Source organism: Hippoglossus hippoglossus, chromosome 17, assembly GCF_009819705.1.
Source record: "Hippoglossus hippoglossus isolate fHipHip1 chromosome 17, fHipHip1.pri, whole genome shotgun sequence".
NCBI classification, from domain to species: domain Eukaryota; kingdom Metazoa; phylum Chordata; class Actinopteri; order Pleuronectiformes; family Pleuronectidae; genus Hippoglossus; species Hippoglossus hippoglossus.
In genome coordinates, this window is record NC_047167.1 from 11,521,413 (window position 1) to 11,533,687 (window position 12,275).

The 12,275-nt window shown below is 40.6% G+C and overlaps 3 protein-coding genes across 5 annotated transcripts; 2 read left to right on the forward strand and 1 right to left on the reverse strand.

Moving 5' to 3' along the window:
• Positions 1-222: 222 nt before the first annotated feature.
• On the forward strand, positions 223-3,829 carry LOC117777681 (junctional sarcoplasmic reticulum protein 1). 3 transcript variants are annotated; one of them, XM_034612542.1, is made up of 7 exons: positions 223-345; positions 807-907; positions 1,430-1,458; positions 1,556-1,631; positions 2,421-2,555; positions 2,643-2,746; positions 2,832-3,829. In XM_034612542.1, exons 2-7 carry the CDS (start codon positions 814-816, stop codon positions 3,216-3,218), a joined length of 825 nt encoding a protein of 274 aa, XP_034468433.1. In that variant the 5' UTR covers positions 223-345; positions 807-813; the 3' UTR covers positions 3,219-3,829. The 3 variants fall into 3 exon arrangements, with proteins under 3 accessions (XP_034468433.1, XP_034468432.1, XP_034468434.1); XM_034612541.1 differs by having other exon boundaries at positions 241-341; XM_034612543.1 differs by lacking the exon at positions 223-345 and adding an exon at positions 989-1,096 and having other exon boundaries at positions 833-907.
• Positions 3,830-3,831: 2 nt separating this feature from the next.
• sf3a2 (splicing factor 3a, subunit 2) lies at positions 3,832-6,874 on the reverse strand. The gene is made up of 8 exons (XM_034612544.1): positions 6,778-6,874; positions 5,895-6,176; positions 5,754-5,800; positions 5,463-5,572; positions 5,302-5,351; positions 4,644-4,784; positions 4,491-4,559; positions 3,832-4,382 (listed from the first exon to the last, which is right to left on the reverse strand). Exons 2-8 carry the CDS (start codon positions 6,090-6,092, stop codon positions 4,119-4,121), a joined length of 879 nt encoding a protein of 292 aa, XP_034468435.1. The 5' UTR covers positions 6,093-6,176; positions 6,778-6,874; the 3' UTR covers positions 3,832-4,118.
• Positions 6,875-7,803: 929 nt separating this feature from the next.
• plekhj1 (pleckstrin homology domain containing, family J member 1) lies at positions 7,804-11,529 on the forward strand. The gene is made up of 6 exons (XM_034612547.1): positions 7,804-8,188; positions 8,361-8,428; positions 8,518-8,584; positions 8,831-8,921; positions 9,348-9,411; positions 10,369-11,529. The coding sequence occupies exons 1-6, from the start codon at positions 8,095-8,097 to the stop codon at positions 10,459-10,461; spliced, it is 477 nt and encodes a 158-aa protein (XP_034468438.1). The 5' UTR covers positions 7,804-8,094; the 3' UTR covers positions 10,462-11,529.
• Positions 11,530-12,275: the final 746 nt, after the last annotated feature.

A 12,275-nucleotide genomic window follows, 5' to 3' on the forward strand; every position in this document is an offset into this window, starting at 1 on the left:
TTGCTTTAAATCTGTGACATTGATTCATTTTGATTACTTTTATAAATAATACAATAGAATTAGATTTTTCCAACATTTACCACAACTTGGTAAAACCTTGTATTCCCCTCTGTGCCATCTCCTGGGGTGTGACAGCTGTACGGTGCACGGTAATGTCAGCCCAGCCTCATTCAACACGTCTGACTGGCCGTCACTCAGTGCTTTTTGTTTTTTCCTTCTCCAGCACCTGTGCTCGGCCGTCACACAGCTCAGAGAATGACTCTGCTGCCATCTCAGCAGAGGAACAACGGACTCTGTGACAAAGCTTCCCCGACGCTGCCCTGGGGACCATACATGTGGAGGCAGGTAGGTCGTTATATATTAAACAGGGTCAGAGGTTATGTTTCATCACTAGTGGAGCTATAGCCGGACGTATACTACAGCAGAATCAGGTATTCTTCTTGTTTTGTGTGTATTTATATGCGGTGTGTATCCATCCACTTCCATGTCTCTGCAGTGGCATTGCTTCATCTATTTATAGCTGCTGGGACATTTGCTCAGTGTCCATTTAGAAATGCCATGCAACACATAAGGCTTACAGCTTTCATCTGTAAACGGGAAGGTCAAGAAGCTGCTTCAGAAGTCGACCTTTAACATGAAGCACTGATAAGACAATAGAAGTTACTTTTTGCCATTCATCATATATTCAGCATATATTCAGCTGAACTCTGACTGCATCTTCTGCAAATGTTTAAAAATGCCACATCCTTTTGAAACAAACTTAGTTTTGAGCTTCTTCCATTTTCCTCTCACCCTCTCTCTGTCAGGGAAGGGATGGAAGAAAGCTATGAGACATTTGAGGAGGAGTTAGGGACATCAAGAGCAGATCCTCCTCCACACAAGCCTGTTCGACAGATCCGCAGACCAGGTGGCGACACACATCCTAACACACACGTACACAGAATCTGTAATGCCTGCACATAAAGCACTCATCCGTTGTATTGTCCAACTCTATAAATACTTACGAGCATCAGCGAAGGGAGGCGCTGAAATATGACTCCTGGTCAAAGTGAGCACAGTGATAATGCACCTTGGCCGTGTTGGACGGATGGTTGGGGAACAGATTGTTTCACTTGTCAGAGAACTGTAGTAGGCCTCAGCTCATCTAAACACAATCGTGGTATATTGGTAATAAGACTAGGGCTGGGTGAAATTATATGAAGATAAAAAATGTCAGTCGATATCGATAATTATCACGATACATGTCCCATTATTATTTTCTATTTGGATTATTAAAATGTTGTCAAAACGAATTTCTGAATAGGTTTAAACATATGTGGATAAATAAACTTTATATTGAGGGCATGGTTGTTCAGGCTTTTGTTTGTTTTTGGTTTGTGATACCTCACCCCCCCCCCCCCCTCAGTAACTCTATATCTGTCTGTTTCAGAAATGTATGCTGCAAGGAAAATCAGAGAGGTTAGTTGGAAAAGAACCAACATGAAAAATGTTTCACTGTCTCCCCCCCCCCCACTGATATCTCTTTTATTCTCAACTACATGTTGCCCTCCAACAGGAAATGGCTCCAGCTTCACAACAACCAAGGGCAGAACCCAAGACTTTACTCAGAGAACCCAGCTTCCCTAGAACACGTGAGCCATTTCTTTTATTCTGTGTAACCCTCAGCTTTTCAAGGACATGATTCAACATTGAAGTATATTAGCTGATTCATTTTCTTGTCAAGACGACTTTGTCTTTGTGTGGTGGGAGCCAGCAGGCTAAACAGAAAAACACTCTGTAAAAGGTGACAACTGTTACAATGTCATTTGATTGATTTTAAAATTCAAACATGTAACTGTGAAAACAATAACTTTAATATTTTGGGGTTATTTGCCATCACCAATGAAAGTCACTACACCCATCCAACAAGTACTCCAGCATATAACATAGAGCGAGCCCAACTATCTATGTTTACATAATATGTAAGACAAATAACTATTTTCCTAATTTAAGTTTTTTTCCCTTTTTATTTATGGGTATAGGTAGCCGTAAGAGTTTGATCTTACATCTTAAGAATCATTACCAGTTATTTTAAACAAATATATCGATATCAGAAATGTCTTGTCATCCCCAATATCGGAATCTACATCGGCCCCCAAAAACCCATATCGGTTGGATTCTAATATAAACCCCCATAAAGTAGAAAATTGTTGCATTCCTACTTGAATTTTTGTATCAATTAAAAAGACACAATATAACATATTAAGATTTAGTTGCTTGAGCCAGAGTAAGCTTTTCTCTGTCTTTAGTCTTTATACTAATCTAAATTTAGCAGCTGCTGGCTGTAGCTTCAGTTATAACAGGGGAACAGATCAACAAAAAGAGAGTACGCAATTTGTCCTTCCTTTTGATATATTCTTCCCTTTCTTGTCTTCCCCCAGCATCCTTGCCTAAAACCTTGTCCACACAAAACCCGGCCCAGATAGAAACACCGTGGGAGAACGTCACTCTGAACCGATGTCTGTTTGTGGCCATCACCATCCTCGTGCTCACCTCGGGCTTTCAGAGGCTTCATGGTAAAGTAAACTAGAAGGAAAGTAGAACATGACGCACACAAATGGAATAACTGCTGTAAATGAGTTGTTTCTTTAAAAAAAATACAGAAACTTTGCGTAGTCAGGGGACTTCGCACAGTCAGGAGGAAGAAGTTGTTGGACTGAAGGTGAGATGGTCAGAAATATCACGTCACAGAGGACAACCATCAGAGGTAAATTACTATTGGTTATTTATTACTTTGTTATTCAATCTTAGTTTTACTGCTGTACCCACTTCATGTGCTCTCCCCCCTCTAGCCTCAGACATCTCTGTGGGATTTAATGTTGTTGTGGCTGCCAGACCTTGATGACGAAGAGGATGAGGAGGAAGAAGACGACGACGTAGAATTGAAAAGAGGGAGAGCAAAGAGAGGAGCAATGGCACGAACACCAAGAGGTCTCAGAAACAGGCCGCTACCGGACAAAAAGCTCACGAAGCAAAGAGATGGGAAATTAAAGGACAGGAGGGTCAGGAAAGCCGGGGATGAAGAAACCAAAGACAAGAACAAAATAGATGAGGAGGAGGAACTCGAAGAAGCAGCGAGGGAAGAAGATGAAGATCAAGGCGAGGATGAGGAGATAGTACCTGAGAAGAATAAAAGGTTGGAGGAGAAGAGAGAGAAGAAAAAGACTCAAAAGGAATGAGTTTATTATTTCTTCTGTCAGACACCAATTAATTTTCTAATTCATCAACAATGATTTTCTAATTTGAATCTTTTGAATTCAATCTTTAAAACTCAAAAGTAATCTATGCTTCCAGGACACAGAAATGTTGTGCTCCAGCTTTTTGTTGCCGTGTTTGATCGAGGATTCTGTTTGATTCACCAGCGAAGTCACTGTCACTTGAAATATCCATGTAATTAACAGATTTCTCTCTTTATAGTGTTAAAATAAATAAAACTTATTTCAGTCTGTCAGCTGCTTATGAAGGTTTCCAGTTCACTCAGCTGTTTGAAATGTGAAGCCAGAAATATCTAATTCTTACAGAAGAGGCAGAATATGGGAACATGGATCGCGTTTGTATTTTAATCAACATTTTGGATCCCTACTCTGTCATCCGAGAGCTGCTTTGAAGAGATAAAAGGTCTTGGTGAATTTTCAGTTTTTATGATCAGGAGAAATTCTGAGTCAATACCATCACTAGCTTACTCTTTTCTTTTGTGTTTCTTATGCTGTGACCCACTCTCCAAATCGCTGATACATCAATATATTCTTGTGTATGATGTCTTTGGAAAAGCAAGACATAAAAATGGAAATGTTTTTTCTCCTCATCATTTAATTACAAAAACAGACTCTTAAAAGATCTGACTCCAAGCATTTATACAAAACAGTACAGCGTAGTTATGACAATGTTGCAGACTGCCTCACACATTTAGATAAACCAAACAAATGTATAAAAATCTACTAATGTGGACTTTAAACATCAACTGAAGGGAAAATAAAAACTGAATGTACCTGCAGTGCCTAAGGTGAGCTGGACACCGCAGGCAGGGAAGTGGGACTGCAGACCATGAAAGAAAGCAATCATGATCCACTGGTAGATGATCAATTATTAGATAATGAGAGTCCATCGGGAGGTGGCGGCCTCATTGGCATGGGGGGCATGGGCATCTGGGGGGCACCCGGGGCACCAGGTGGGAGTGGGGGGACAGACATCCCTCCTGGTGGGGGAGGGGGCATTGAATCATTTAGTGACCGGGGTCCAACTCCAGTCATGAGAGGAAGGGGGCGCTTCACACCTGCAGGAGGCACTGGACCAGTGGACTGGGGAATAGCTTTCTCCATTTTGAAGTGAAATTGCAGGAAGAACTGGAAATGAAAAAAAACAACATGAAAGATGGATTACATCACATATATCCTATTTTCTAAATAAAATACCTAGGTTACCTTTGTGATAATAAATCAGCTTATCAGTACCTGTTTAGTTTCTCTGTTCCAGTGGGTCCAGAAGCGGTTTTCTGCTTTATCAATTTCTCTACTGGGGACCTGAAGGACCAAAGATAATGATGTCACCGCAGGAAGAATAAAATCGTATAAAAGCAGAGAAACAAAAGAGCATCTTCCTCTCACCTTGAAGGCAATAGTCTCATATGGCTCAGCAGCAAGCAGCAGGTACTGCCAGCGACGGTCAGGGGGCTCAATGCGCTGCTCATAGGCAGACATGAAACGGTGCCTCGGTCCGATTCCTTCAGCGATCTCTGGGTAGTCGATCTGATGGACAGAGAAACAAAAAAACTGCTTGTTTACAGGTTTGTCCTAATGTCTTTTCTCTGATGGATAGAACATCACTGCAGCAGTACATATGAGGTGCTGCTGTGAACCCATTTTAAACTATTTTAGTGTAGAGATGCTATTTATCACAGAATAATCACACAAAAACAGATTGTGTGGGATTTTTAATCAAATCAATCAACAGTGTACACTGAACCACAAGCTTGCTGATTCCTCTATAAAGAAGACATAACAATAGACAAACAGAGTATGAGCTTTTGCATGCAGCACTGAATTACAGAGCAGTATGACAATGAAAATACACAATTCACTATATGTATAAGTTGAGAAGTATTACTGTGAGGAGAAGATAATTATAATTTCTCTTGTTTACTAAATGCAAAGACCAAAGTAAAGGGAAAATTAAATATGAATTACCTTATTAATAATATTCTCTAAATAACTAAAATCCTTTACAATCTACAGAATTTCATGAGGATTCCCAAAGAACACAAACCTGGAAAAGTAAAGACTGCTGTCCAGTTTCGGAGTCTCTCTGTTTGGTGACTAAAGAAGACAGAAATACGGACCATGTGTTAAAATACAATGTATATGCAGTCATATTACTATCCACATAACCTACACAATGCACTGATATATAACCCATAGCCCGCTTACCTTTGTATCCTGGTCGACCGATTTTGACAAATTTCTTGACCTCAACTTTGACTTTGGCTGGAGCCGGCTGAGCAGGAGCTTCTTTCGCCTCTTTGGCTGCTCGTCGTGCTCTGAATCAAACAAAAAGTTTTCTCTTCCGTTATTCAATACACTGGAAACATTAACTTTGGTTTCTCAGTCGTGGGCAAGTGAAGTATTGAAGTAAACACAAAATAAGAATAAGCAACTGAACCAAACCTAAGAGACAAAACATTTTTCATTTGTTAGGGTAAAAACAAGATGTGGACTCACAAGTTGGTCTGATGTTTCTTTCCTTGTGTATGCGCCAAGTAACTCCCCTGTAATGAAGAGAGTAATTTGTAATTTTCAAAACGTTCAAAAATATTGCGACGTTCAGGTAATTGAGGGAAGTTCCATCGTGTGTCCCCTCACCTCATTGTTATGAAGTGTCAGACAAAGCTTGCACTCATATGAACCCAAGTGATTCTTCATAAAATAGGGATCTTTGTTGATGTCAATGGTCTCCAGGGCCAGCTGCCGTAACCGCTCCCGTCTGTCTCGGTTACTCTCGGAGGAAGACGCCACCCCTCCACTCCCCGTCTTCCCTCCAGCTCGGTGCTGGAAATCCATCTTTGCAAAGTTCTGGACTCAAACGCACAGCTGAGTGTCCAGTCCAACCTGGACAGGTCCTTCAAGCAGATCCTTCCTGATTCTCTGGAAAACAAACGTAGAACATTCAGACATGGCTGCCCAGGATGGACTCACATATATTACCAAACTTTTAAGACTCTGTTTTAACTGTAATGATAATTTACTTTATTGCTCATGTGACAAATTATAATTTCAATAAACATGTATATTATGTTTATTTACGCGGTTGGTGAGTAGATGAAGGAAATAAAAATCATCAATATGCTAAATTGGACCAAACAGTTCTTGATGCTAGCTTAGCTTGCATGGGGTCGGTCTAACTACTGGGAAGTAAAGCAAAAGACAACAGCAAACTAATTCAAACAAATGTTTCCGAGTTACATAAAATAATTTGGTTTAATACGCTACGACACAAAAGCTTTCTATAAAATCACTCTCTTCAAATCCATTTAGCTGCAATATGCTAGCGGACGTTATGCGAAATGCTAATGCTAACGCTAAGCTAGCGGTGTTATAGCTCGCAATGAATGGTTTTTAACCAATCCGAACGATCAAACTAAGAGTGAAACGTAGTACGTGATAATATGTTTGTAAATTATAGGACACAATTAGAAGTATACACGAGGAAACCGTATAAACAGCGTTCTTTGTCCAAAACACTCACCGAGTCCACAACGTTAGAATCACGCCACAGTAAACTCGTACTGCGCATGCCCAAGTGGCTTTCTCTACATCCGCTTTTTTCGGCAGCTTCAGGCTTATTACCGCCCCCTGCCGGACTGGAGCAGAGGCCGAACTGGCCTGAAATATTCTTTGTCTGGTTTTAAGTGGAACAAAATGTGCAATTCAGCATCTGAATTTTAGAGGAGGCGATTGATTAAATGCCCCATTTCCTTTTTTAATGATAAATAGTTATTTTTGTGAATTGTGCCCTGAAGATTGAAATGGTTTATTTTGGATCTGTGACCATTCTCACAAAAAGTATTTTCACTTATTCCTCAAATCACTGACTACAGTCGATGAGCTCTGGACAACTCATCCAATGTTATTGTTGGCAAAAAACACACACTTCCAAACGCAGTTCATCTTTCTGTGAAAATAAAAATAGACTGCAAGCAGCGATCACCGTGCCCCTGGGGTCAGACATGCAATGAGAGCAAACTGTCTTCATGTGGTCATTTTGTCTCTGTGTGGTTGTTTTGTGTTTCAGTGTGGTTGATTTGTGGCCATGTTGTGTATCTTTGTGGTCATTTCCTGCCTCTTGTGGTCAGTTCTGTGTCTTTGTGTCTCTCTTGTGATCATGTAGTGGTCATTTTGTGTGTTTTTGTGGTAATTATGTGCCTCTTGTGGTCATGTTGTGGTCATTGTGTGACCATTTGTGCCTCTTGTGGACATGTAGTGGTCATTTTGTTGGTCTTAGTGGATATTTTGTGCCTCTTGTGGTCATGTAGTGGTCAGTTATATGTCTTTGTGGGTCATTTTGTTGCTCTTGTGATCATGTAGTGGTCATTTTATGTCTTTGGGGTCATTTTGTAAATGTCTGTAGTGGCAATATGTCTGTTTGTGGTAATTTATTCTCTTGTGGTCACTTCTTGTGTATTTCTAGTTGTATAATGTGCAGCGCTCTGGCTGAGGATCCCTCCAGGGTTTCTACACTCGCGCTTTTACTAGTTTGGCCCTCACCGGCCGCCGTGCTGTTTCTAGTGAGGCGTGTCAGTGTACACGGAGTGGTGTGTGTGTGTGTGTGTGTCCGTGTCCGGTGTGTGTAACATGAAGGACAGGTCCGAGCCCTCCGTTCTCCATCAGAAATGACCAAACTCCCTCCGTCACTTTTGCGCGGCGGCAGATAAGGAACCACGCGATATTTAAAGAACACGCCTGTAGCTTCGTGCCGCTGTTAGCTTCTGCGTTGTTATGTCGTGTGTCGCCTGTAGCTTCTGTGTGTGTCTGTGACTACAGACTGTGGGTGTCCGCGTCAGTGATGCGGTTCAACGAGAAGGAGCTGGTGTTTCTGAGCCGGCAGCCGTCAGAGAAGGCAGCTGAGCTGGGGATGAGAGGACCCAAGAAAGGAGACGGTAACTGTTTATTCCAACACACACACACACACACACACACACACACACACACCACTCTTATCTTCTGTCTAACGTCATGCGAGCAGCAGCTGATCTGTGGCTTCACACTGTAGTTGTCTTGTCTGCTGATTGTTGTGAAGTTTCACCACAGCTCTTTCTGTTTTATAATCAGTTGTAAAGAGGAGGCTGGTGAAGCTCGTAGTCAACTTCCTCTTTTACTTCCGGACTGATGAGGAGGAGGTGAGCTGGAGAAACATTTAAACAGCTGATCAGTTTTAATAATCAATAATAATCATGTTATTAAAGTCATTATTTTATTGGTTCGTCAGCCGATTGGAGCTCTGCTGCTGGAGCAGTGCAGGGTGGAGAGAGAGGACAGTCAGAGCTTCTCCTTGGGTGAGCTTCAGCCTCCTTTCGTTTTCATTTCACGTCAGGTGACACACACACTGACTGTTTGCATTACTGAGCTCATTGTTTGTGCAGATACTATTCAAATTGTTATGCATTGTTAAACTTATCACAGAGCAGCAACAGAGAAATTAATTAAAGTCCAGTATTATTGGATTTATTATTACAATTTCTAATATGTAAATTTGCACTATGGATCACCATTAAACTTGAAATCTTTTGATCTGATTCCAGCTTTCCTGGATGAAGCAGAGAGGAAGTATCTGTTCGAGTGTGACTCAGAGGAACAGTGTGGGGAGTGGGTCGACTCCATCATCAAAGCCAGGTAGTCATGACTCCTTCATTCTTCCACCTTGAAACCACAAACAAAGATTTCGACCATAGATTAGACCATCATTGTTTCTGTGAAGATAAAGACACCTATACAAGGAAACAAGGAAATATGTCTTTGTTGTTTCATCTTATTAACTATAGCCATAAAAATGAACATTTTGTTATGGTTACATATGTGCAGTGATCATTGCTTCTTTGGTGTTGTTCTGCTGCAGGATGTTGATTCAACACTGTTACAAATTTAATGAATGATGCAGTGGTCCCCAAAGACAAAATGTTGTACATTATGTAATACATGATTAAGTTTATAGAGATGAACTGAACTGATCACAAATACTTGCAGGTATAATCTCTACTGTATTCACTTAGAAACTTTTTTCTCGTCACATGTCAAAATAACTCTTCTCATCTCCTGCAGTTACGAGTTCATGAGGAAGAATCTGGTATTTTATCGAACTGAAATCCACAGGCTCACTGGCAAGGTAAGACCCTTCACAGCACTAAATGCCAAACAGATGGAGCGTCTCCCTGCCCACACTCTGAAATACACTGGCAGTGTTTGAGTCATGCTTAGTTTGGATTTTGTGGGGTAAAGTTTTGTAGCTGAGACTTGGGACACTGAAGTACAGTAATGTACTAATGTGGTTATAACAGAGTTATGTAGTAATGCACTCAAAATGTATATCGTCACGTAAAGCATTATAGAAAACTTTGTATGTTTGAAGGTCTTTTGCACAATTTAAGTTACCAACTGCCATTAGATGTTAACAGGTGTTAGCAGCCATCAGCATCAGTTACGGACATAACGTCAGTTGTGCACCATAGCATTATCAAGTGTTTAGGCTTGTAATCAACAAGGGTACCCTGAGGCTAAAGGTAAATCTGACTGGCTACTGGCCTGTATGGCAGTACTATGAAAACCATGTGGCCCGCTCAGCAGATCAGACATTATTACCTCTCTGCCTTTTTAAACTAAACACTGTCCCATTTTAGAACATAACATCTGGAGCGACTGACATGGACATTTGCTTTCTCACAAGCAGCCCCTCCAGTAAACTTCGAGAAAATGTCCGAACTTCAGTGCTGAAAGCTGCTTATACTCATACTCTACTCAAACTACTGCCCTCTCTTTGTTTGGATGCGTGTGTAGATTTGTTAAAATTAAATTTTGCCCACATCACACACCATATTTTGAGGTCTCAAAGATCTCAGAACTTCACTAAATCCAACCCAAACTTTGCTGCAAGTCTAGACACCATTCTGGTTAAATGGTAAACTACTTTATGTTTTTTTTTCTTATTTGTCTTTGTGTTTTGTGTTATTTACCTGAACTAACAACGTTATCTAAGATCTAATTCTATTCAACAACAGAGCATTTGTTCTGTTGCACACTCAACTGTTTTCTTACAGTCTTTGCTCATGGTCTCTTGTCTCTGCAGGACCCCCTGGAGCAGTATGGTATATCAGATGAGACGCGCTTCCAGGTCAGCAACGGGCTGCAACTTACGCCTGGTGACACCTCCTCCCTGTAGACCAGCGTTCCGCCATTCCAAATCCTAGTCCTTACTCATTTGAAAGCCATGGCATTACTGTGCACACTCTAGACTTTTAGAATTTCAATGCTTTGAATATATTTAGTGTTGCTCGATACTTCTGGCAGGGTGTCTGATAATCAACTACTTCTCTTCTGTCATTGCTGGTCATTACAGGTAACACAGGGCTTGGGTAAAATCAACGCTGTCTTATTTTTTCTGTTTAAGGGACTGTTCTTGCCACTTCATCTTCAGACCTCTGCCTTGGTTAATCAGTTAAATGTATAAAATGTGTTTTTATACTGTGTCTACTACTGGACAAGCTGAACATTCATGTTATCGGATCTATTCTGATCATACTTGTCTTGTACAGACGGGACTGTGACTTTCTATCAGGACTATTTGTGAAATTAGCTTGACTGAGAATCAGTTCAGGATGTTAATGCACACTGTTGAAGAAGTGCATGGCCAATTCAGAAAAAAACCTTAGGCAGTCTTCACTGTCTTAATTTGAACTGCATGAGCCATTTGATCTGCTCAGTTGAGCCACACATTTTACTCCAACACTCCAGTATGTATTTATGAGCCAGCCCATATAGAATATTTAGTTTAAAAAAAACTATAATTTTGCACATATTACTTAACTTGGTTTTAAGGTTTTTTTATGATTAGAATTTCATTAATTTACTTGAACCTACTGTACCTTTTCTGTGGCACTTTGATTGTTTTAGATAAGCTGTTGGACCACGCTGAGAAACAAGGCTCTTGACATGATTTAAAAAATATATTATTTCTTTTTGTCAGTGTAGTGTAATCATGAGCTCTAATTTAGCTCTCAACCACATTTCACTGCAGGCCATTGCTGTATCCTGCAGATAGGTGAAATATTGACTTCACCAGTCAACAGTCTTAACCACAAACAGGATATGTCATTAAATGTGTCTCCAGTTTTAAAACCTTTTGCACATGGAATGTCTTCATTCTGTTTTTACTTCATGTTAGACTGTTTGTTTCTTCCTATTATTTTATTTTTTTTAATTAATAAAGCCATTTGAAAGCTACTGTAAATCCCTGCACTGTGCAATGTGTCGGTCAAGATGGAAACGTTGGTTCTTTTTAAAATGTTTCAAAAATGATTTGGTACACAAACACACATTCAAACTAGTGTCTCCCACGCTGCAGGCCTTCAACTTTCACTAATTCATTGCACCAAATTTCAGCCCTGCAGTGTACAAGGCATTTGTTAGTCCTTGTTTCACTGTTTTCCCGACTCGAGAAATTGTCTGGAGCAACTGACATCTGCGTCCTCACATACGGCCCCTCCAGAAATGTTCAAGAATATGTGTGAACTTCAGTGCGTGACTGAAAGCAGCTTACATCAACTCATAGGGCACTTGCACCTCACACTGTATTTTGATAAGGGTTTCAAACCAAATCCACCCTAAGCTTAGGTGTGTGAGAATACCTCCCTTTGGGTGAGTGGTAAAATACTGTATGTTCGTTTTTTTCTTTTGTTTTTAGTCTTTTTGTGCACTTATGTAATCAGCTGATTCTGGGGCCCCACCTCAGCATGGGTCCCTAAGTGTTTCCCTTGACAACCCTTCAATAGTAGTATTGAGCTACTGTCAGCAGTGGATTCAAAATGTCTTCAGCTTCTGTTCATCACATAGTTTGAGAGTCACAGCGATATGAAGAAATGTGCAGATGTGAATCGGTGGATAGAAGAAAAGAGAGAGAACACTGGTGCTAAAGAGGAATAAATACAAGCAGCTGTTACATTTCCAGATGTTCTTCTGTGTGTCAGGATCCAGAGT